The sequence below is a fragment of the Sebastes umbrosus genome, chromosome 9 (genome assembly GCF_015220745.1).
Source record: "Sebastes umbrosus isolate fSebUmb1 chromosome 9, fSebUmb1.pri, whole genome shotgun sequence".
In the NCBI taxonomy this organism is placed as follows: domain Eukaryota; kingdom Metazoa; phylum Chordata; class Actinopteri; order Perciformes; family Sebastidae; genus Sebastes; species Sebastes umbrosus.
This window is the reverse complement of record NC_051277.1, coordinates 11490513-11515678: the sequence shown is the minus strand read 5'-3', so window position 1 is coordinate 11515678 and position 25166 is coordinate 11490513. Positions and strand designations below refer to the sequence as shown.

Genomic DNA, 25166 nt, shown 5'->3' with positions numbered 1-25166 from the left:
CATCAAACATAACCAAAGCCTTGTATTTGTAAAGAAATCATCAAATTATCTTCCTCCATAATTACTATTTGCCAGTGTTTGCTGTGATTTCCCTCCCTGGGGCAGACAAGGCTAAATTAGTCATGCTTTAAATGACATTATGCATCAGTTTTGTTACAGGGATTATTAAAGAGCACTGTGGTTGACAGGATCAAGCCTTCTTGTTAGGCAGACAGCCATGAATCACAGGGTAAAACCCACATCAACTCACTTTATCTACTTGCACACAACACAAATGATTCAACTTGTCATTATAAATCAGAAACACTACAATCTATTTTAAAGAAAATAAATAAATTCATATTTTTTTTTCCCAGATAAACTGATTTTTGTTTATTTTGTTTGCCTTGATTAGTAAGCTGGAGCTTTTAGTTAAACACTCCCTTTTCATTCACCACTAAAACTCACAACAGGAGGCCCTTTGAAATCCACCAACATGGGAAGTTTTGTATGTAATCATTTAGATTCATTTTGAATATCAATGGAGCAGGAATGCTGAGGATCCAGTTTTAATGGGACAATAAAGGGGAAACCACAAAGCTTTTCTTTTCTTTTTTTTTTTTAATGGCAGCAGGGATGTGGGCTCGCTTTACTGCTGCCAGCTCGTAAACACATTCACACCTCTCTTTCATTTAAATGCGGGATAAGTTATAGCACATTATTGAAAAAAAATCGAGGTCGACAAACAACCTGCATTTGAATGGTGTCTGGCAGAGAAGAGGCCAATCCACAAACCAGCAGCACTTTAAAAAGCACAAATAACAGAGAGAGAGAGAGAAGCAGTTTCTGTAGCTGTTAAACAGCAACTCTGTTATTTTTTCACTGTAATAACAACAATAATATGTATTATTATTAAATAAACCTTAATGTAATAAGAAACTGAGAATATGTAATATCATAAAGTTAAGATAAATGAAAACCTAGTCAAAAACAAAACTCATAAATAAGCTAAAAAAAAACAATCCAATTAAACGTAAAGCTCTTTTAAATCCAACAATCTTTGTTCATAACCAAATAAATAATTTCCCAAACTTACTTTAGGAAAAAAACATGTTATTAATTTAAAAAAAAAAGAAGCATTCATCTTCTTGTTCTCCTCTTGCGCAGAGCTTTGCCCACCGAGAGGGAAAAAAAAACCCCTCTCCAAGCTGATGGTCTCTCCAAGATTACCCTATCAGGTGCAAACCGCTGACATGTTTCCACCCACCAACAACAAAAAAGCCTCTCTGTGCCCAAATCTCCAGCCGCAGACGCACAAACACCACTGACAGGCACTGACTGCTGCGCCATCATCAGCCTCCCAAAACCTCTCTGCTGCGATTTCTACACTACTTTCTTTTTTTTAAAAACACAACTCTTTTGTTTGCCTGGATAAGTTTGTCTACAGACTTTTTTTTTTTTGGTGGAAGGGCGTTTTATTATTCTTTAACTTTTGTTTTTCCAACCGCAGCACTTGGTAGAATAAAAAATGACCCATGCAAGGTGTAGAGATCTGCAGGTATACGGACGGAGTTGAGGAGCTTGTGATCTGTGGAGCAGCAGGATTGTGCGCAAAAAACTCGAAGGATATTTTTTTTGAGCGAGGGGATTTTTCTTTTTTTGGAGAATTCTGAAGCCTTTCCACGCTTGGCACCGATTTACGGAGACGTAAATTGCAGGATTTCGATGATCGGAGGAGACTGAGAAAAAAATAATAATAATATTCTTATGGATAATTCCCCTCCACCACCCCCCCAACAAGGAAACACCTAATGTTGCACTCCGTGACTCTGCTGCTGCTGTTCTCCAGTGATCTATCCTTACACTGGGATTCAGTCTCCTACTTACCACCGGAGGAGTTGTGTGCGTAAAAAGGACGCGCAAAAGAGGAGCGAAAAGCAAAAAGAGAGAGAGGGAGGCGATTTCGCCAACCTTTCCTGGTGGGGCTCTAAATCTGTGGAAGCAGGTGTATTTCTGCAAGTCAAGATGTCTGTGCTGCCTTCGAGGTTCATATACCTGTAAGTGTTCCACATCTTCCCTTTGCACTTTTTTTTTCTCCCCTCCACATGCATTCTTACCAATAGAAGTCGCCAAAAAGCTTCATATTTTTACGCATTTGCTTTCATCCAGGTATAGGCTGCGTTCAGTATATTCTTCATGTAATTGCTTCGTGTGATTCACTCCCCCTCCTCCCTTTTCTCTCTCCTTTCTCTCCACATAGGTGTTTACATTTACTGGTACTCTATTTCCAGCTACAGGTATGTTTACTCCCTCGTTCAACTCCTTGTTTTGTGTGTGTTTGCATGCCACTGTGCAGCTTTTTTCATGTGAATAATTGCTGATGATGGGGTTATTTTCAAGGATGCAGGATTGACTTGTTTATATTAAATATATATTCATCATTATTAATTAGGGTCTTGAAGAGAGAGAGAGAAAAAAAATCGGCCTATAAAAGTATAAAATGAATGATAAAATCAAAAAGGATATTGCAAAAAATAGTTGAAATAACAATAAATTAACTGAAGTGACCGGATATTACAGCAATATGATGATGCTACACAATGAAAAAAGTACCATAAATATAAGAAAAAGTAACCAAACTCAATATTGCGCACTGTAAAGACACTGCAGTTCCATGCATTATATGTTATTTAAAAAAAAATGGTCAGAATAACAATAAATTAACTGAAGAGACAGGATATTATAGCAATATTATGATGATACACAATGAAAAAAGTACCATTAATATAAGAAAAAGTAACCAAACTCAATATTGTGCACTGTAAAGACACTGCAGTTCCATGCATTATATGTTATTTAAAAAAAATGGTTGAAATAACAATAAATTAACTGAAGAGACAGGATATTATAGCAATATTGTGGTGATACACAATGAAAAAAGTACCATAAATATAAGAAAAAAGTAACCAAACTCAATATTGCGCACAGCAAAGACACTGCAGGTCCATGCATTATTATTATAGCAGCAACAATGCGAGATATACAAATGCAATGTAATCCCTATAAAATGACTCATGCAAAAAATGTTATAACCTGTAGTGATGAAGTAATATCAACTCTTATGTAAAGCAGCTGTTTTGCACCCACAATAATCCACTAATATCTCCAATCAGCATCAATCTGGGCAAAAATCAATTAAAAGCAGTTGTTTTTAATCTGGACTTCAAGTAGCAGTTTCAGTGTTTTTTACAACAGAATAGTGTAGCTAATAAATATTTTTATCCCTGAGGTTAAAAGTTGTTCTCTCTGAACAGATGGGCTCGTTTTGGCGCTTGTTGCACTCGGTTTTTTATTAGTCGCGTCTCACTTTGAACAGTAATGATTTGCAGGCATCCACTCACCTAATTGCATCGCTGTGATTCAGATAAGATGGAGGAGAGCACGCTCCTCCACTCATAGAAAGCGATCTCATCACTTTATTGCTATATGACGTGTTGGATCATAATTTTTCCACGTGCTGTTGTTTGAAATTAATGTCTCAGTGTTGCTATGATCTGAAATATTAAAGCAGGATTTAAAAAAAAAAAAAGAGCAGGTTATGTTTTAACTCTCATCCACTTCTGGGATGTATTTTCTTCCACACAAGCATCAGATGGCAACATGTTGATTTAATGTAATTACATCTTTAACATATTACCAAAAATATATATATATATTTTTGTCTGAATGATGCCAAGATGGGGAGTTAACATTTGACCTTGCTAGATGGAAAGTTTGTTTAATTAAAATACATTTTTATTGCACAATTCTGGTGTTTTTTCTACTTCAGTGCTGCTATGGTTCACCTTGTCCTGTATAGCTCCCAGGGACAAAATAACAACTCTAATTCCTGAAGAAAATTTCCTGATCAACACCTTTTTTTATGGAATTTCTCAGAGACAAAATTTAAAAATCCTGAAAGCGCCAAAACTAAAAAACTACAACGTTATGTAAGTCTACGTATGTGCTCTGATTATTCCAACAGAGCTGGCACAAACAAAGCTATAGTGTCGACTGACCACTCCTCACATGTAAGAGACGATGAACTTCTTACAGAATGTCCTAACAGACGTATGAGGTGCGCTGATGAATGATATCTTTTTGCTGTTTTAATTTTGTGATTTGCATGTTTGTTGTGTTTTAGAATAAAAAGGTCAGATTAGATAAAGGTATTTATCAAACAAAGGAAATGCATTGTGGCTTTCCGATTACTTTCAGGATAACGATCACACTAAAAAAAAAAAAAATCAGGAATAGCCCTTTAATGTCCTGCTTTCACATTGCCTCTCCATGCCGTTGGCCCATTGTGCTACGTATACGGTTAATGGCTCTTACATGTCATGCTGTGGTTGTGATTTCATGAGGAAAGACAACAGAAGCAACCACAGTTGGAAGTAAACTTGGCCAACATGTGAGAGTGTGTCTTTCCCTATTTGTGTGTATGACCCCGTGTGTGTGTGACGAGCAGATAGCAAGGTGTATCTTAGATGGATGCGACAACTCAGCTTCCTGGGTGAAGATGAGTGCCAGACTTTTGAAGTTTCAACCATATCCGTTTTCATGCTGTGTCTTTGAAGAAAGGAGACGGCGTGATAAAAAAAGCTGTTGTCGCTGGTGTTCACCTCAGCCATGTGCTTAGGCTTGCCTTTCCCTTGATGCAAAATGCAACTGTCTACCAAACACACCTTTATGTTTGTTTAGAGATGGGGAGATTTGGGATAAATCCCTTAGCAGCCCAGTTAGGCCACGATTTGTTGTGTGCTCGGGTTTTTTTTTTTCCCTTTGCTCATCCGCTTTGAGGTTCACTTTGAGAGAAAGTTGACAACAGACGATGCTGATGTTTGACTTCAGAAATGGATGCATCATTGTCAACACATTTGTGTGTAGTTCTTGAATGGACACTTTGCTGTTGCATGAATGTTTAATTTTAAACCAGCATGTTTTTTAAGTGGTCTTTTTTTAGTAACATCTTTGGTTCCAAACTTTGTATTGATGTTCGGAGTGCGGAGATCACTTGTCAGTCATACAATTTTGAGTCTTTTTCTTTGGATGAAAAGTCCCGTAGGTGCCACTTTTTCCTTTGTTTGTTCAGCCGTTGTGGCTGCTGCTGCTCGTGCTAACTGCTCGGCTTTTAAATGCATCGTTTTCTGGAGTTTCCCCTGGGAACATCTACCAGACACCAAATGTTTAGAGCATCAAATATGAAAGCTTCTGTGACTTTCTGTTGGGAGGAAAAATTTAAAAAGCTGTTGTAGCTCCTTGGTCTCCAATAGCTTATTCAACATTTCTCTAATTTCAATATACAGTAAATGCAATTTTGCACATTTTGTCTAAATGCATGAAGGCAACACAGACATGCATTATTGTACTAAACATCTCACACAGGTGTGTTGAAAATGACAAATCCTTGTCTTGAATTGAATAGTTTGCAATGGGTTATCAGCTCCCTGATCAGATGTAAATGTGCCTCTTCATGCAGTAAACTGTAAATCTCTTGGTTGAGTTCATAGAGTAGATTTAAGGACCTGGTTGAGGGCACCAGGAAGTTCTGCTCTTGATTCATTTTTCTTTGCAATATTGTGTTGAGACTGTAGTTAAAAAAATGTATTAGAGGACTACATAGTTGTCATGACTGAAGCAGTTGTTTCATGCAGGTTGTGTTGCATGTTGGAATACTTATGTGGTGTTAATGTGACCTGTCTAGACAAAAAAAGTGGCTGGATTGGAACCTATGGGGCTAAAGAAATGAGCCAATTGAGCCAAAGGTAATTTTAATACCTTTATAGAAATAATTAGCATAATCTGCTACTCCAAAGATACACTGGTCATTACGGCTGCCCCTTCTTAGTCGATTAGTTGACTAATCGGTAATTTTGGTCTTAGTTGACTAAGATTTCTTTAGTCGATTAATCAATTTTGTGCTTTTTTTCATGCTGAATGACTTATTTCCAAGAAATTTATGAGCACATCTTTGGTAAACACAAAATTTAAAATGGTGCTTTTGTGTGATTCTTTGTGGAGTAACTCAGTTTTACAAATCTGTTGATTAAATCAACTAATTGATTAGTCAAATAGAATGTCTTTGGTTGAGGACAGCCCTAGTGGCCATAAAAACATAGTTTCCCCAATAAAAATCCCATTGCATGTCGTGCATGTGTTCTGATGCCTTGAAGTCAATATTGAAGCCACAAATGAGTTGCATCAGTAGGTAATGCATTCTGATATCCAGCCTCCCATTTTCTACACTGCCTGGTGCCAAAAGTAACATTATGGGCGTGTTTCCTAAATGTCAAGATACAGAAGCTGTGTCCCAGTTCAGGGGCTGGATCCTCCGAGGTCCACATTTCTAGACCCAATACGTCATAATGAGCCAACAAGACCTTCCTATTTCAAAAGCCCGAACGTGGCCCAGAAATGCAGCCGGATGATATATCTTACGATCTATCGGGCATTCAAGGGAAAAGTCTTTGTGTTGACATTAGAAGTTGACCATCAGTTTTGGTTTCTGGGAGGTTAAACCATGTGTTCTAGGGTGTGGCGTAGATCCAACCTGAAGGACTCATCTTGGTGGACTTTGCTCTTCAAAGTATATTGTATGACACCTGGTTCATAAGAGCCATGTTGGAGCCTCGATAAGATTTGCTCTCAGATTTGTTTTCCTCTCCGAGTTTAAGGATTTGTTCTTCCGAGGCCACAATTTCCCATCATGTTTGCTACATGTCATTAATTTACTGAAGTTAGAATAACAAGGACTCAGGGTATGTAATGTGTATATAATTAGCCACCTGAGAACAGCCACATAAAAAGCCATTACCGTGCAATTACCACACCATACAGCTGGGGAAATGGGATCTTGGCGTGAACTGAGATTCCAGGGCTTCTGAAAGTATACGTTTCCTCTCGCTCTTCCACATGTCGGGTGACACGGTTGCTTTTTCTGACACGCTGTCGAAGTCTGCGATTTCCTCTCTTTTTATGGCCGGGTCTAAGGTGACTCGTAAACAGCCGGCAAGTGAATTCTGAAGGGTGGATTTGGACAATTTGATCCGAAAGTCCTCCTACAAGAGTGTTTTTTTGTGGCTCAAGGTGCCTCTTGCCATCTCAGTTATGTCTTCCGCCTGCTGCGTTTCCTAATTTATGGACCCTACTTCGCCTGCAGGCAGATATTTGTTTGATGATAGTGCAACAGGTCTGGATGCTTCAGGTGTATAATTGCTAGTGGCTTGTGGAAATGGAGTACAGGTTTCTCAATATGGCCCGAGGCACATAGTATACTGCTGTCTCAATATGAAGCAACAGAAGGTCGCACTATAGGCTTTGCACTTGTTCTGTGGGATTTTCACTCAAACCGTGACTTCATTAACACGTCTTGTACGTAGTTAGCAGCTTGTAAATGCCATGCATATAAAATGTGCCAGTTGAAAGAGGGAAGAGAAACACTAAAATGCTGCAGCCACAATTTCCTGGTTCGGTATCTCAGTTTTTAGCCCCTGAGGCACAATTTTTTTGACACAAGGCCCATAAAAGCCACAGCGCACATTACTATCAACACCTGTGTCATGACGACCTCTAACCGCCTGTCTCCTCCTGTCTCACGCCTCCGTGCAGGAATCCCAGCAGACGTCTCCCGATTTCAGGTTTTACATCGAGAATCACACGAGGAACCCGGACGACCTGAGCCGGAAGCAGGTCCGGATCTATCAGCTCTACAGCAGGACCACGGGGAAACACGTTCAGATCTTGGGGAAGAAAGTCAACGCCAACGGAGATGATGGGGGCAAGTATGGTATGGGAGAACTCCTGTGCATCTCACCTGACACGTTAGCTAGTTTGTTTATAACGGGATGAGAAATCGCCACCGGCTACCAGCCAGATGCTGGTGCATCTTGAGGTTTACTACCCATTGTGTGGAGGCTGTTTTCCATGCTCTGTGTTTGGCTTGGGCAAAGTGGATGGTGACCTTCGTAAGCCACCAAGTACCGGTTGGGATGGCTGGAAACATTATGAAATTGCTGACCTTGCAATGGATGTTTACTGCAGGACTTTGGTTATCCAGAGCAAGTCTATGTTTACCTTGATAGATTTATAGGCCAATTTTTGTGCCTAATGTGGACCAAAACTGACTTTTTGGTTTGTCATTCTGCAAAATATTCTCAACTGTTGGTTTTGTGAGCTTTTAAGGTCATGTAGGATGCAATTCTGTGGCATTACTCAACTTTATTGTCCTTTAATTTACCAGAAAATGATGGTGTTTTTCATGACGAATGGGATTGTGACTGTCCATATTGGGAAATGCAAATCGGTGAAATCTTAAAACTGTGTTTTCCTTGAACTTGAAAGGGCAAAAGAAAGTTAAAACTAAATGTACAATCTTTAATTTTCTTCACTACACAGTGGTTTTCAAGGATCATTTTCACATTTAATGTCGGATATGGGCTAGAAGTCTAGCAGTGCTAAAGTTTCTCAAACAAAAGAAGATGACAAAAAGCATTTGACAGACTTGGTTCTACGTTTTCAGATTATGCTCCTACCAACCTTAAATATACCCTCTTTGCTCTCTGTATGGACTTGTTCACAATTTCAAAATCAAAACAAATGCGGCGGATGAGTAAATTGATGGTCAGCGAGGCGCTCTTTGATGCGGCGGCACAAACACAAGGCAACAGGACTTGTTTTGTGCCTTCCTGCAGATATTTTGCTCATAACAGCTGACTCACGGCTCTAAAATTGCTGGTCTTGAATGCCTCTGAGTGAGTGTGTTCAGTCACAGATGCGCCGAGGCGAAGTTTCCTCACTGCTTGTTAGAGCTTGAGTGGAAGCAGATCCAATTTTTCCCATGAGGCCTTGCCAATTCCTACCCTCCACCGCCCCTCCTCCTCCTCCTCCTTCTCCCGTCCCCCACCTCCTCCTCCTCTTCCTCCTCCTCCCCATCCAGCTGCAGTACCTGGCACCTGTGAACTCCTTTGCACTCACTAATAACGCTCAGGAAGATCCTCTCCTCGCTCTGATCTACTCTCAGTCACTGCAGCTTCACTGCGGACGGCCACAAACCACCGCAGAGGAGATATATTGCTTCGATGTAGAGCTTTATGACGGCTAAGTCCATATCAGTGCAGCCATTCTTCTTAGGTATTAGCGTAGCATATTCATTACTTTTAAGAGACTAGAACAATCCTTTTCCAGAACAATCCGTCATAAATGATGCCCGTTGTCCACTCGGAGCAGATGGTGGGTCACGGCAAAAGGCTTTTAAACTGATGAATGCTGCAATGTGGAATTAAAGCAGGAGTCTTCAGCTAGTTTGACAGGTGACCCCATGCTGAGGTTAATAAATGCCTATGGCACCTCATTGTTTATATCGCACCAAAGAAGAAAACATTTAACTGGTTAAGAAATGTTAAAACTCTGATCAGATATTCTAAAATTTCTGTCAGATTTATATGCCAGCTACGGCTGCCAATTGAGTCTTGAGCCTGAGAATTGTTTAAAGAAGAGTTGATATACAAAACATCCCAGTGACCACTCATGACTCAAAGATATTTGCCTGTGGATGCCGTTCAGATAAAATGAAATGACTCCATTTACCATCAGGGGTCACAGACAAAGCAGAACTTAAAGTAGGGTGGAAAATATTGTTTTATCTGATGTTCTGGGTCGAGGCTTCATAGCTGAGGTTGGATTTTGGGTCTCCGTGCAAAACCAGCTCGGAGTGAGAAGAGCCAAAGTGATGTCAAACGACTCCTGATTTGACTCGCAGAGCTGAGATATCTCTTTAAACATCATTCACTTCATGTACAATCCAGGATTTCTTTCTTTCTCAAGCACCCCAAAAAAGTCCCGACTGATCTTTCCAGTGATAAAAAAAGCCAGAAATGTTGTTCTATTAGTTTCCAAATAAGACGTACAAACAGAAATCTCTCAAAAAAAAAGAGAAGGAATAACTTCTAAAGTTTCACCTTTGAGACAGGTTTCCTTCCTCCCACTTTCCTCCCAAGGTTGGATTTTAGGGTGAGGGGGGGAGAGGAGGAGGAGGAGGAGAAGGTGGAGGAGGAGGGGAGTTACTTCTGCCCTCGAGCCCGTCCCATCCCCTTCGCCTATTCTTCCTCTGCTCCCTTGAGCGCTACTGAATGGCCCTGTGTGTTAAACAAATGGATCATCTTAACTTTTTGATTGAGTGAGCACAGACTAAAGGGAACTTGAAACCTAATCCTGAGGGGCACATAACCGCTCCACAAATGTTTGGCAGATCTCTTTGCTGGTCGAGGGGCGAGCAGAGACAAAGGTGACCTCGCAGGGGTTAACATTTGGTGGTGGTGGTGGTGGTGGGGGGGTGGGGGATAAAAGAGCCGCCGGGATGCGTCTCGAGAGTGGATTACTGCTGTGTCAGGCTGAAGTGGCGTTGTTGTTTGGGTGCATATATGGTATTGTGTAAAGAAAGTTATACACTTAATATACCTTTAAAGCTCTGGAGACCCATAACTCATCTATTTTTGTTCATTCTTTGTTAAAAAAACAGCCTAAAACATCATATTTGTCCACGTTCCACAGAAAGAATGATGTTAATGCAATGTTTATACAGCCCAAAAACACAAACTTCTTTTGTCCGGGATCGTACAGAATTTTGTTGGTTTGTGATTTTCAGCTATAAAGATCAATTATTTCCTGTAATCCTCAATGTGATCAAAGAGAATTTAAAGGTGCTATTGATAACATTCAGCCACTAGATGTCGCATTCTCCCTCCACTGTTCCATTGCATTTACTTGACAACAAGTGGTTGCCAGACACTTACCGTCAATCTCAGTCATTTGTCCGTTTTGTCAACACTAACTGACGACCCAGAGATGCCACGTGATGCCAACGTCATTTTACTATTGGCTCACAAGCCTTGTTAGAAGTGGGAACCAAATGTCAGATAGCTTCCACAGATATAAACAAACATTCATTTTGGACACGCCAACATTTTTAAAATGATTAATTCACAGTTATAATATTTTTTTTCAGGAAAAGCCATACTTTTATTCGGTACCTTTCTAAAAGCTCTGTAGGTGTTTTTTTAATTTTTTTTATATTTGTCTACATAAAAATGTTATCAATAAGACCTTTAATCTCTGGTATAACTGATATTGGTCATTGACTGCTTTGTGGTGGTATATACTGTATGATGAAAAATGTATTCATGAAAAACCAACAACATAATAACCTTGTTTTCAGTGCACATTAGGCTGGTTTTCTTTATGAGGCTCAGTGCTTGATAAAGCTCTGTGTTGGCCCCTCGATTGTAGAGAGTTTGCAGGGTTCCTTTACAACGCTGGAAATTAAATACGATCATTTTTATGTCTTAAACGTGGGAAGTAAAAAAAAAAATTTAAATTTCTAAAAAAGTACAGGAGCCCAAACACTGTGGGCCATAAGGGAGATAAACATACCAGATACAGTATGTTTAAATGTATGGGAATCCTTAAAGCATGATGTGAATGTGAGTGGAAATACTTATACTTGTCCTTAACAGTGTCTACTTTTTCTTTTCATTTCCAGCTCTTCTTGTTGTCGAGACAGAAACGTTCGGGAGCCACATTCGAATAAAAGGAAAAGAGAGCGAGCATTACATCTGCATGAACGAGAAGGGCAAAATAGTCGGAAGGGTGAGTATCTTTTGGTTTTGATGACCGATCCTTCAGTAAAAAGCTCAATATTTCCACTGACGAGATTAGATCGCCACTTTCTCATATCCAAATGAATATTTAAAATGGAGCTCTTAATCCAGGCTGAATTGAAGGCGGCCTCAGATCTGCTTTCGCCTGCTGTTTTTGTACACCCTAACAAAACCCCTTTGATAACTCGCAGCCCTTCTTCCATTACGTAATCGGCCTACTCCTTTGACACTCGATCAGTCAATTACGGACTGCAATCACCACAATGCATTGAGAGACTAATGGTCACTTAGGAGGAATGCCATTGCAATTATATCACTTAGTCACACCAGGTGGCCACAAGCGCGGGATGACTGCATGCGACTCTGCGGACGACCGCTCCGATATGGAAAAGAAGTTAATATTTGAGAACGTACACAGTGGAGGCACACGTGTGATTGTGTTGCATTAATAACTCATGCTGTCATCATCGGAGGGGCGGCAGTAATTCACACACACGTTTTCACTCTCTCATCATGGTCATCTGTTAGGAACATGCATTTTTTAGTCGTAGTTGCTGGGGCCTCATTTGTTTAAAAAATGTTCTGTGACTTCCTCCTGTAAACCACCGAAGGATTATTTTAACAATCGGATAAAATGACATTTAAATTATTGATTGCTGGTGGCTTTCAGCTTGTTTAATGATAGAAATAAGTTGAACTGTAAATCACAGGAATTTTTGACGGATTTAATTAAAACCCCCCAGTGTTGGCATCAAGATTTAAATTTGATCCAAATTTGCTATGAAGACATGCAGATAGTTTATTTTTTATGGGCCCAGTTTTTGAGATATGTCTCTGAGATATTTACTTCCACTGTTTTAAAAGTTCAGCAGCACTGTGCCGTTACCTCGGATAATCCACAGACCTCACTGTCAACAGATTTCAGTGGAACTGCTTTCTTCCAAAGAAAAAGTCTGTTGTAGAAGTGCATGACAGCTGAGGTTTTTCATTGCAAATGTAACTCGTCGCCAGAAATAATGTTGGCATTGTATGTTTTTGTAAACCATGGATATGTTAAAAATAGTTTTCATAAATACGTTTCATATCAGCCTCGTATCACACTTGCAGAAACGCACTATGCTACTTTGTTAACGTTGTGAAACGATTGGTTAGGTTTAGGCAACAAAAGTACTTGATTAAGATTAGAAAAAAACATCATGGTTTGTGCTGAAATTATAAAATAACGTAACGTAACCACCGTAACTAGCATAAATAAATAACACCCCCCCCCTTAGCGGACTTTCTTACGTAACATTTACCGTAACCTTTACCTCTGAACAAAGGTAAATGTTGAGTTTACCCTTGAACATGAACAGTGGTCTCTCGGGTGAAAGTCCTGTGTTTGTTTGACCCATGCACCAGTCCTCTCACCCCTCCTAAATTGACTTTTTCGCTCTTTATACTCGTTATTAAACCACATAACTTTCAATAACGGCCGCTCCATATACTACGTCACTTGCTCTGTGCGTCGCTCATTGTAGTGCATCACTTGTTCTGCAAAAATGGCCACATTCAAAAAAATAAATTACCCATCTCTATCCTTTATAACCACTACAACTACTGCAGTGTGGTATGTTATTAAAAGACTGGAAGTAGTTTCATTTTACAGCAGTGCAGTAGAGAGAAAAGGTGTGCAGGTAAGGCCACTAGTCATGTGAAAGTGAATATATTTAACCTTAGTTTAACTCCCAGCTCATGGGAAGACCTTTTCTACTGTAATTAAAAAATAACTTCAGTTTAAGTCCAGATTTTCTTTTCAATCATGTTTCAAACATCATGCTATCCTTGAATATTGACTTTTGACTCCTCTAAATCTATCTTTTAGCTAACCTTTTGAATGTTACAAACTTGCGAACATGTTCGCAACACAACTAGCATTCTAGACGTTATACTATTTTACACCAAACTGGAAAATACAAATCCCCAACAGAACACACTAATGCAATAGCAATAAGCCAGAATGTTAGTTGATAAAGAGGTCATGCTGCTGTGTTAATAATGAATTAATGTCCTATTTCTTCCCTTCTTTCAGCCCGATGGAAGGAAGCAGGAGTGCGTCTTTGTCGAGGAATTCCTAGAGAACAACTACACGGCTCTCGTGTCGGCCAAGTACAAAGGATGGTACCTCGGCTTCAACAGGAAGGGGCGGCCCAAGAAAGGCTCGCGGACCACGCAGAGGCAACAGGAAGTCCACTTCATGAAGCGCCAGCCGAAGGGCAGGCCGGACCCGCTGGAAGAGTTTCGTTTCACCACAGTAACTAAGCGGACACGAAGGGCTCGGCGATTAAAACCCAACCCCAAGAGGAACTGATGGGACCAATAATGGGACAGCACTAATTTTCCTCAGAGGGGGGAAAAAAAAACTGAAAATCTCAAGCTTCTTGTCTTAAAAGAATCACCTTAAAGACTTCACTTCTGTAAAAGAAAGACGGACAAAAAGAACAAAAAAAAAAAAGTCAAAGATGTTTTATTTTTGTATTTCAGGATGACTGAATATTTCCTAACTCTTGGATTCTTCTGGGTTGATGTCATTGTGCTAACGTGTCTGTCATGTTATTTATACTGGATAAACTAAAGGACCTCTGAGAGAATTCCTGTCGCCGGCGTCCTCGGCTACGTTTGAACTGCAGGCTGAAGGCGTACTTTCTTTTTGACAATGGGGGCTGAAGCAGGAGCTGACGCAATGTTATAAAAATCAGCCAACTAGAGATTTATTGGAATACCTGTCGGTTTTTGTTTGTGTTGCCCCTGACAACGCGGATCCCATACTTTCCACTGGAATCAGACACCATGGAGATGAAACGGAGAGAGGTGGCAGTCGCAGGTGACACTGTGCTGCCGGGATAACTGTGTAGCTTTGAGTGCAATATTTTACAGGTCTCTCTCTTTCTCTTCCTCTCTTCTTTTTTTTTTTTTTTTTTCCATATGTCTCTCAACCTCAGCGGCTCCTGGAATGCGCTGAACCCTCCGAGTGCTGTGTGTGATTTCCTTGACATTTCCATGCAGCCTGTGATTCAGCTAAAACACGACATGCTTTGACTAGTCGGGCACCAGCCGTCGCTTTAGTCTTGTTTAAACACCTAAAAAGAAAACAATACAAAACAAAAATATTACAGCTGATGTGATTCATGATTCCACGAAGTCTTCCAACTTCATCACATTTGGGAGACGGATGTTAATCCCTCTCGCCTCCCCTTGGATTCACTTTTGAACAGCTCTTCCTCACACGTGTTCCAGTAAAAGGGTGATTCTTTGAGTGTGAGATAGCTAATATTTTGGGGCTGGTGATGAAGACTTCCTCTACCTCCTTGTTCTTTTTTGTTTATCTTCACCTAGTCTGAGTGTCTGTGTTCAGTTAATCTCAAGAACCTCTCCGTCGACGCTGAGCCGAACTGAGCTCTTGTGTTTTTTTTTCTCTCTATTCCAAAATCATCTTTTGACTGTGAGCTCATCTTCGCTCCTTTCACTCTCACTGGATGAAAGTCTCAAAGATGCTTCTGGGGAAAGCTTATCCCCGTGCTTGTTTTGTCAGATCAGTGATCCGCAGATGGTAATACTGTAGCTCTGACCACCCCTGATCACTTCGTAAATCCACATTTTGACAATTAAGACTTCTCCCCAGAACCCCAGATGGACCAACTTGTCCAGGAACATTTCCAGCGACATGTGGTTGAATCGGAATCGTAAAGGGAAAAGTCTGTGCTTCAATCATTCCTTCTCTCACTGACGACAGCCTCTTTTCACCAGTAGTATGTATTCACCTGTCCGCTGGCAGGTTTTTGTATGAGTTGCTACTAACAACATGACACATTTATGATTTTTTTTTTTTTTAAACAAATGTAAGCAAAAATAATTTTATGACTATTATTAAGATATTTATTGCCTCCCTTTGTAAATAAAATGTGATGAGTTTTATTTGGCCTCTGTTAATAAAATGAGGACTATATTTTAAAAAAGGACCCATTTTATGTCTTTATTGCACTGTGGAGAATGGTAAAAGCGTCTTTATGTCCCGGCTCAGACTGGAGTTTTATGATGTGCACGTTGAATATTGTACTGCCTAAAAGAGAAATGCTGCAGGTAGCGATTGGTTGGACATAGAGTACATTCCCTTCTCTGCATACTGCCAAGGTATGCATTTTTATATACAAACCCAAAGTGTGAGGACTGCTTTTAAGGTCAGTGGTTTTTAAATTGAGAAAGGCCTATTGCAACAGCTCTGGAGGCTTTTTATATCACTGCGAAGAGCAGTGAGAGTTCACGCTTGGTGCTTTTTTTAAACATCGATATCATTGCATGATTATAAAAAGTATTTTTGGCAAAGAAAGTAACATTTTATCTTTGTATGCATTCTTATTTTCAAAAACTAAGAGACACGTGTATTAATGAGATGGGATTAAATATTGCATAATTATCACAGCTGTAGTGAGTGTCAAAAAAAGTCACAACCCAAAAAATACAATTCATATTATTTGTTGAGATTAAAGAAGACAGTCTGAGATGTACCTTTGAGCACTTAAAACACAACTTACTTTGATGTAAATGTTCTCCAGACCAGTAAACATCCAATATTTTAGCCATTTTTCCATCTTTTAAAAGCGCTAAAGGAATGTGGAGTAGCATGTCTTATAATGCCGTGTGCTGGAATGATGTTTACAGTAACCGTCAGACTGAAAGATGGCGGCTTTGAGGGAGAAAAAAATACTTTTGTTTAAATTCCTAGCGATGCTATCAGCCCCCTCCACTCCAGTAGTTACCTCCAACAGACCCAGAAGTCCCCCGTTCCGTCATGGGATTTTGGACGTCTGGCCTGCTTTTAAAAGGTGGAAACATAGTGGTTGATGTGTGACCCAGAAATTCACCATTAACATAATGGATCAGCGCTGAGGATCCTGCTTGTCTGACTCTGGGGAAAGGGGGGGGGGGGGAGCGGTAAGAGACGATGACTGCAGGATTTCAAGGAATGTTTTATGTCCCTTCATCTTGTCATCATCTCTGCTTAATATCTCCTCTGTATAAGAATGATGATATTGAGAGGAAAAAAAGGTTTGCTGCAACATGCAGCAATTGAGAATATGTATTAAATGTGTCCTAGTAACAAGGCTCTCCTTTGAAAAGATTAAAATACCTATAAATAAATACTTTTAGGACACTTTTTCCCCATATAAATTGCTAACGTGTTGTCCTGTGCATCACTGCCTGCAGATATTTTGAAGGACTGGGAGTTAAAATCAGCTTTGGTCGAGGAATTTAATCAACTTTCGAAACCCTCCAAATTCTATTTATGCGAGCAAGAAGCTTTTCTTTTTTTTTTTTCCCATCCCACATACTTCAAACTTGACCAAGCACAGCCAAAGTGCATCTGGGTATATTGACATTTAAACGAGCGCCGATGGTTTCCAACGTGTCGGCCGATTCGCAATAAGGAGACGACATTTTGCATAAGCCTCCCGCTAGGCCTTTCTCTGACTCGACCTTTGATCATTGGAGGCTGGATGGTCTTGGAACTGGACCAATAACTTCAAAATGAAACATAGAAGTCCCTTTTGCAAAGCCCAGCCCCTTTTACAAAGGAGGAGGAATCTTTAACTGCCAAGTAGTTTATATTCTATTATTAGAAAATCTCAGCACGCTGAAACTGTGCACAATGGATACAGTATGACCGGAGAGCAGCGTCAATGTAGAGAAAAACGTTGTGGTTCGGCGTAAGTTATACAAATTTCAGTGGAACGACCAAAAGTGGTTCTTTGGCCTCGAGATCAGCAACCACACACTTAACAATTAGCCCTGTCAACAGAAATTTGTTCTGTTTGAGACATGAAACAAGTTTTGTCTCTGTGAATATCACTGAAATTGTCCCTCAAGGTCAGTGAAAAACAAAAGTCCGACGCCAAACACAACAGAAAACAGAGTTGGAGCTATAATATACCTCGTGTCATTAAATGCAGTTTCACGTCACGTCACTTACTGTCAAAACAGGACTGCTGCTACCGCCCTTCTAACTCATGCTAAACGCTAAACCACACAGTCGACTGGTCGCCTTTTATGACTGAGAATCACCCTGTGGATTTTCACAAAGTATTTTTGAACACACAGCTGAGTTGTGTTTTTACAGGATTACAAATGTGCTTACTGTACATACAGTTTCTGGAAAGCCAGACCTCTTCTCTGTTCTCCTCATAACAACATGTGGCCAGCGTGTTATGAATACGGGTCAAAATGGAGGTCAGTAGGTTTAGTGTGTCAGCCTTATTTCACCTCACTCAATGAGAAATATTAGACCCAACTGTTAAAGCCCCAATCTATAACGTGTTTGATCACATAAATATAAAGTATATTAAAAAGTTTGACCCCACCAGGAATTTGCATCTGCGCTGATATGTCCTTGGATTGGATGGGTAAATTGATGTTTCTGATCTACCTATTATAATTACACACATGAATGACAGTTGATAATAATAGCGGTGGTATTAGTGGCAGCAGAAGTAATAGAAGTAACTATAGCAACTGTATGGCAAAAAAGTGACATGGATAGAGAAAGAAAAATGTATATTTTGGTCACATATAAAAGCGTCTGACACAAAGACTGAATATTCATACTTCTGCATGTTTTCACAGGACATGTTGTGCTTCTCATTTTAATCAGCATTGGCACTTGTTTGTTTTGAATGGGCAATCACAGCCACTATGGCTGAACAGACAAAGAAAAGACCAGCAGAAACATTGTGAGAAAGCTTCAGTCCATGTGCTGATTGATTTACCAAATTCTGAAAGATTAAGTGATTAAAGGGACCATTCACCCCCCCAAAACCAAAAATACATATTCTTTTCTTCTTACCTGTAGTGCTGTTTATCAGTCTAAATTGTTTTAGTTTTGCCGAGTGTTGGAGATATCAGCCGTAGAGATGTCTGCCTTCTCTCTAATATAATGGAACTAGATTGGACAACACGTTCTCATCCCAACTCGTCACATACCACCGCTTTGTCACACTCCCTCTTGGCTTCACTTTATTTTTGGCATCAAAACCACTAGTTACCCATGGCGTCAGTTTAGGATTAGGCAACAAAACCACTTAGTTAAGTTTAAGAAAAAATATCATGGTTGGGCTTAAAACTACTACGTTTGTAATGTGAAAATGACACTGAACGTTGTAAACACGGGACACACGAACGAACAGCTGATTGTAACGTGAAAGTGAAATGGAACGCCTGGATGAAAGCCTTGTGTATGTTGGGCCCATCCACCTCCCCTCCCGCGGTACCGAACACCTACGGCCGTGACAAAGCCCCCGTATTTAAGGCTCTGGGAATGAGAAAGGGCTGTTATGGCCCTCGGCTTGTGGTGCTCTAAGTGCCAAAAAATAACATTTGAAAAAACGCAACAGCAATGTCTCTTTCCAGAAATCATAACCCGGTTACTCAAGATAATCCACAGACATTGTTGTGAGCAGCTTCATGCAGGGACTATTTTCTTTCTAACGAACTACCCACTAACCGTATCACCGCATCGACTCATAGACAAAAGGCTTGTGGCAGCAAGAGATGTCAACATTTACGTCCTCCTCAGTTGAGCTGTAACGTTCACCAGCTCAGTGGTGCTATGTGAGCTAGAAGTGTTGATTACACAGTAGATGCATGCTTCCTTCTGCACGGTGATGCGGTTGGCGGGTGTAGTTTGGTAGAAAGAAAATAGTTCAAACTGCTCACAACAAGGTCTGTGTGTTTATCTTGAATAACCAGGTCAACACTTGGCAACTCATACCAAAGCAATCTAGATTGATAAATAGCACTACAGTTAAGATGAAAAATATGTATATTTTGGGTGAACTGTCCCTTTAAACACGATCACATGGCACCAAAGATCGGGACCAAATAAAATACTTTTTCATTCACACCTTTGAGTTCTGACTTTTACCTGCAGCATTGTCCTGTCTGTAATGTTGCAGGAAGAAAAGTGACACAGCGATGAACCAAAGAAAACACATGTAAACATACATAAACACATTAATTTCTGTCTCTCATGTACACAAACACACAGAGACCCACCAGTCAGGCCTCGTCCCAGGCAGCATCAACAGATGCCAGGTGACACAGCTCATTAACTTCTCCTTTCTCCTATTCTCTTGGCTCCTCATTGTCTTGAGATATGAGATGAGCCTTTGTTGAGAGTTTTGCCCCCTTTTTCTCTCGGCCAGGCAGGGCCCATAATTAGTGCTTTGCGCTGGGCGTACTTTCTCACAGGGCTACGACACAATTAATCAGCACTTTCCCACCAATGGGCAGAATCCGCTTGATTCTATCAGGGCCAAATTTTTAAGTTGTGACGCCTTTTTCCAGTAATGGAAATATCAGAACACAACGGAGAATAGATGCCACATTTGTGGGATGACACATTACTGGATGCATTACATCATTATATCCTTTTAGGTTTAGTCAGATAGTATTGGAAAGTACTTTTAAGATTCACTTAAGTCTGCATGAGTGGCTAGATTTTGGGGTTTGTTACATCAAACAAAGCAGTGAGTGCCACATTAGTTCGGCAAGCGGAAACTTACCTGACATGTGAGCACCTGAAAATGAAGCTCCACCCGTCTGGAGCTCCACATACGTTAAAACAATGTTTAGAAGTATTTGTAAATGCTATTTGACTCAGTGAAGTATAGAGAGCTTAGTTTGATTTGTCTTATAATTTAGTTTTTTTTTTGTTGACATTAAACTGAAGTGACATTAAGCCATGGTTCTATTGGTCGATAAATAGTTTTATGCCCTCTGCTTTCTCATTATCTTTCCCTTCATCTCATATTGCTTCACCCCGTTTAATACTAGTTTGTTTATTGTCTTAAATCTGTGATCTTTGGTTGGTTATCATCAGAACCACGGGGCTGTTATGACTCTTTCAAAACAGTACTTTTAATGATTTTGTTTGCAAAATAACACCGAACAGATAAAAAGTGACAAAACAATCTAGTGTGTGTGTTTCCTGTTTTATTTTGGTACTCACCTCTCCTCTCTTCCTGCCTTTGTGTGTTTTCCCGCCACTTTTGATAGTCAGCCCCGCCCTGATTAGTCTCACCTGTCCCTCGTTGGCCCTGCGGTCACGAGACCTCCTGCTCACCTGTCCCCACTTCCCCAATCACTCATTCTCTACATATACCAGCCCACTTCCTTTGTTCTGTGTCAGTTCATCATCGTTATGTCATGTTCTGTTGCATGTTTTCTTGCCACCTGTTTGTCTGTAACCTGCCTACTAAACCTTCTGCCTATTTAGACTCTTGCCACCACTAAACTGAATCTTCAATAAATCACTGGAGTAATCCTCCTGCCTCCTCAACTCTGCATTTGGGGCCAATCCCTGTTTGAGTATTCCCTGCACCGTGACAGAGAGGATTACACGGAGAGTTGTAGATTATACAGGACACCATTTAGCTGCCAAATCAGTCGGTCAGACAATCAATTCCTTGGTTTTGCTTTTGATTTTACCTACCTGACTGAATCAACAAAAATGAGGGTACTGAATACAAAATAAAGGCCAACATTTTAAAAGAGCCACAATTTTAAAAAGAGCAAATTGTATGAAAGGACAAGCAAAATGTTTAAACATTTTAAGATCACATAAATCAACGTAGATTTCTATGTCACGTAACTTCTGTAATTAAGTAGTTCTTTTAACAAAAACAGCGACCTTTTCTTAAACCTAACCAAGTAGTTTTGTTGCATAAACACCGCAAGGGTTTGCACAGGTGCACTGATCACTTGTGTTGCTGGACATTCCTCAACAAAATAACTTTTAACAGTTGTATAAGGATACGTTGCTTAGGTATGCTACCTGGCTTCTGTATGAGACAAGGGGATTTCACAATAAAGGCCTGTAAATCATGATCAAATAACTGCCTAGTAATGATAAATCAAGGTAACATGTTTACAACATCTTTTAAATCATCTTAATTTAGCCAAATAATTAAATGGTGGACACCACCAGTATAGCAAGATGTTAAAACATTGTAAAGTCCTCCTTCCCCAAATACAAGCTTTTAAACATATTTCAGATGATAATAAACAAAACACAATTTTTCACCTTCAATGTGGAACACATTTTTTTTCTAATCTTAAAGACAAACCTACAATTGTATTTCACATTTAGTAAAATGAGCATAAACTCATATACAGGACACAAAGCAAACATTGAATATGTTCAACTACCAGGAATGGGATTTTGGATTTTGCAACAATACCAAACATTGTCCGAATCACGTTCTTGCCTTCATCTCCTGAAGTGTTTATTATTATGTTTAATTAAAACAGCCTGGGTGAAGCTAAAGGTAATATGTGATACTGGTCAAATTACAAATCAGGTTAATTGCATGAGGTAAAATGTGTTTACTAACCAAAATTGAACAAATACATGACTTTCAACCAGGAGACCGGTGTTCGTGTCCAGAGTTATTTTGAAGTTACGTTAGTGCGTTTGTGACGTGTTTTCCGTACTTCTGTTGTGTTGTTTGCGTACGTATTTTCCAGTTTAGGTACTTATTTTAAGTCCAATCATGATGTGTTTTTTTTCTAAACCTAAGTGGTAAATTAGTGCTAAGCTAACTAAGTGAGTGGTTTTGTTACCTAAACCTAATTGTGGCCATTACCATAGTTCCGTAAAAATTACCGAAATAATGGCGTACAAAGCTTAAACTGCGTTCTCATGACACGCGGAATGTCCTTGTGATGTTGTGCTATTTATACGCCTTCCTATGAGAATGAGTTGGTATATTTACATATTAAAATTAATTCCACATTACAATTAAATGCTGAGTTACAGGAAAGTCGTGCCCATCTTTTACTGGTGTTGCATTTGTTTTGAAGTTCCAGTGATAGGCTGTGTACTTGGTGGGTGGGTAGAGAGAGAGAGAGAGAGAGAGAGAGAGAGGAAGAACAGTAGGAAACAAAAGCAAAAGAAAAAAACACACTCATGCAGACCTTTCACCTGAGGTCGAAACACAGGTCCTCTGCTGCTAATCTGACATATGTTTTCATGAGCCAAGACAAGCAACCCTGCCATGGTGGCCGCTCTCCAAAACTAATGATGTCAAGTGATTCCCTCTCACAGAATCCCTTTTAAAAACAGAATGAAAGAGGCAGAGAGGGAGGGAAGTGCGGGGGCTCTGGGGGTCCAGCGAGGGGATGGAGTTGGAGAGGAAGTGGGGGGACAGGTTGGAGCAAAGAAGAGACGAACCCCCACATTGTCAAAAAACTCAACATGGTGCCGCTCAAAGACCCTCGCAGCTACTTCCTGTGCCAAATCTTACCCCTCGCCACTATCATATCATTGTACAAAGAGAAAAGGGCTCACTTTTTATTTACGCCGTTGTTATTGCCAGAATATTGCTTTTAATTGCTGTCCTGGATTCCCCGCTGCGGTATAGGACGAGTCTGAGACGATTACTCAAAGTAATGGAGCATAATGATGTCTCGGAACGGCCCCTGAAGCTCAGGTCAGGGGTTGGACAATGTGAACATTCAGCTACTTAGCTTCCTTTGCAACTTTGTGACAAAATCTGTTTGCCCAACACCAATTAAGATGCCTCTCTGTGCGCTCTGGTCAATGGGTTTGACGGAGGGGGTCGTCCAACGAGTTGACATGTCCCTGAGCACGAACAAGCTGGCCTGTGTCCTCGCCTCAATAATTGGTGTCCCTTGCAACGTGCCGCTTCCCAGGGCTGTCCTTTGTGTCCCCATGGCAGTCCTAAATGAGGGGAGTCAGGGCTTTAATGGGACTCCTGTTAGTTTTAAACAAACACAGGGCGACCCCCTACTGTTCAGCATGTTGCATAGAACAGCTGGGAGTCCACAGGGCTCTCACTCGGGAGCCGGCAACCCCCACGGGGGCCCAAGGGCTCGCTGCCTACTCCCCATTGTGCCTCCGATGACGTCCTCTCAGGAGCTCGACACTAATTCTTTTCAGACACTTTGCAGTGGCCTGATTGTAAGGTGTGGTGCCAACAGAGTCACAGAGAGGCGGAGCAGCATGCAGTGCTCGTATGTGATTGGCTGCTAGAGGGGAACATCTACCTGAGCATGAGCTGTGGCTCCAACTGCAATAATAGGACAAATTTATACGGGCAAGGGTGAAGTTACAGAATCCAATTGCTGACAGTCTCTGTTCTCTCTCAGCAAAGTATCCTCATACAATGGTTCGTATGATATCTTACAAAAAGTTATTCCTCATTTTCGTCCAGCAAGACGTGACGCATGTGTCAATTTCTGCTCCAGTCTTTTCAAAATAAACTTCCGTCTTCACAGGAAACTATTTGGTTAGGTTTAGTCAACAAAACTGCTTTGTTAGGTTTAGGAAAAGATCATGGTATAGGTTAAAATAACTCCCAAAGTGGTGTTACTTAAGTACGGAAGTTACGTGACAAATAAATTAACGTTAACTTCTTGTTTCACACGGGACACAGATGCGGTCTCCTGGGCAAAAGTCTGGTGTCTTTTTTACCCAACCATCCACCCCACGCAGCGTTTGTTGCTCTTTATACTTCCTAGTTCATGATTACGTGGATTATATACAAATTTATTTTGTGGGATATATACGAAATACAGTGCATTACTTTTCATAGGTATAGCTACAAACACTGTATGAGACCAGCCTGAGTCTTGTGACTTATGACTAATGAGTCACGTGGCCGTATGCAGCATTTTGCCGGTCTTTCCTGGCTCAAGATTATGTGGATTACATACTAATTGATTTTATGGGGTACATACGAATTACAGTGCAGTTTGTAGGTATAGCTACGAATGGTGTATGAGATAAGCAACCTCTAAGTCTCACGAGAAGGTGTATAAATACCACGACATTACACAGACATTATGCGTATCATTTGTACGCCATGAAAACGTCTGCAGTTAGGGTTTGGGCAAGAAAACCACTAACTTGTGGTCAGGCAAGAAAACCTCTTAATTAGGGTAAGGGAAAGCGTCATGGTTGGGCTTAAAATAAGTAAGTAAACTAAGTAGAACACGTACGGAAACAACTACGGAAAACGCATCACAAACGTCAATAAAAAACGTGACAAACGTTGCACTAACGTAACTTACAAGACAAAACATCGGTCAACAACAAACATGGGTCTCCTGGTTAAAAGTCCAACATTGCAGTCAGTACAGGATACATGGCATACAAATGAAACGCGGAAATCAAGAAAGGCTTACTTATTGTACGTGAAACGCCTTGCGCATATTCGTGGCATTTATGAGCATGTTTGTTGCGACTGGGCTGGAGAAAAGCCTGCTGTCTGCCACCACACACAGACAAATATGGAGGCACAAACTTCTCCAAAACTGCAAAATTATTTCAAAGTGTTCAAAAATCTGTAGCTGTCCACAGCTTAATTTCATATTGTTTCAATTTTAGATTGTCAGCAGCAGAACAAAAGCAGCAATACATGGCTTTTAGCCTTGAGGCAC

At 40.4% G+C, this 25166-nt stretch overlaps 1 protein-coding gene across 1 annotated transcript; it reads left to right on the top strand.

Moving 5' to 3' along the window:
• Window positions 1-938: 938 nt before the first annotated feature.
• fgf24 (fibroblast growth factor 24) lies at window positions 939-15654 on the top strand. The gene is made up of 5 exons (XM_037779267.1): window positions 939-2036; window positions 2240-2276; window positions 7627-7804; window positions 11555-11661; window positions 13744-15654. The coding sequence occupies exons 1-5, from the start codon at window positions 2005-2007 to the stop codon at window positions 14020-14022; spliced, it is 633 nt and encodes a 210-aa protein (XP_037635195.1). The 5' UTR covers window positions 939-2004; the 3' UTR covers window positions 14023-15654.
• Window positions 15655-25166: the final 9512 nt, after the last annotated feature.

Excerpts from the sequence above, each read along its gene's own strand:
- fgf24 (XM_037779267.1), top strand. The coding sequence starts at position 2,005 with ATGTCTGTGCTGCCTTCGAGGTTCATATACCT. Across the intron at positions 2,277-7,626 it reads TACTCTATTTCCAGCTACAG|GAATCCCAGCAGACGTCTCC; the intron begins GTATGTTTACTC and ends GCCTCCGTGCAG. Across the intron at positions 7,805-11,554 it reads AGATGATGGGGGCAAGTATG|CTCTTCTTGTTGTCGAGACA; the intron begins GTATGGGAGAAC and ends TTTCATTTCCAG.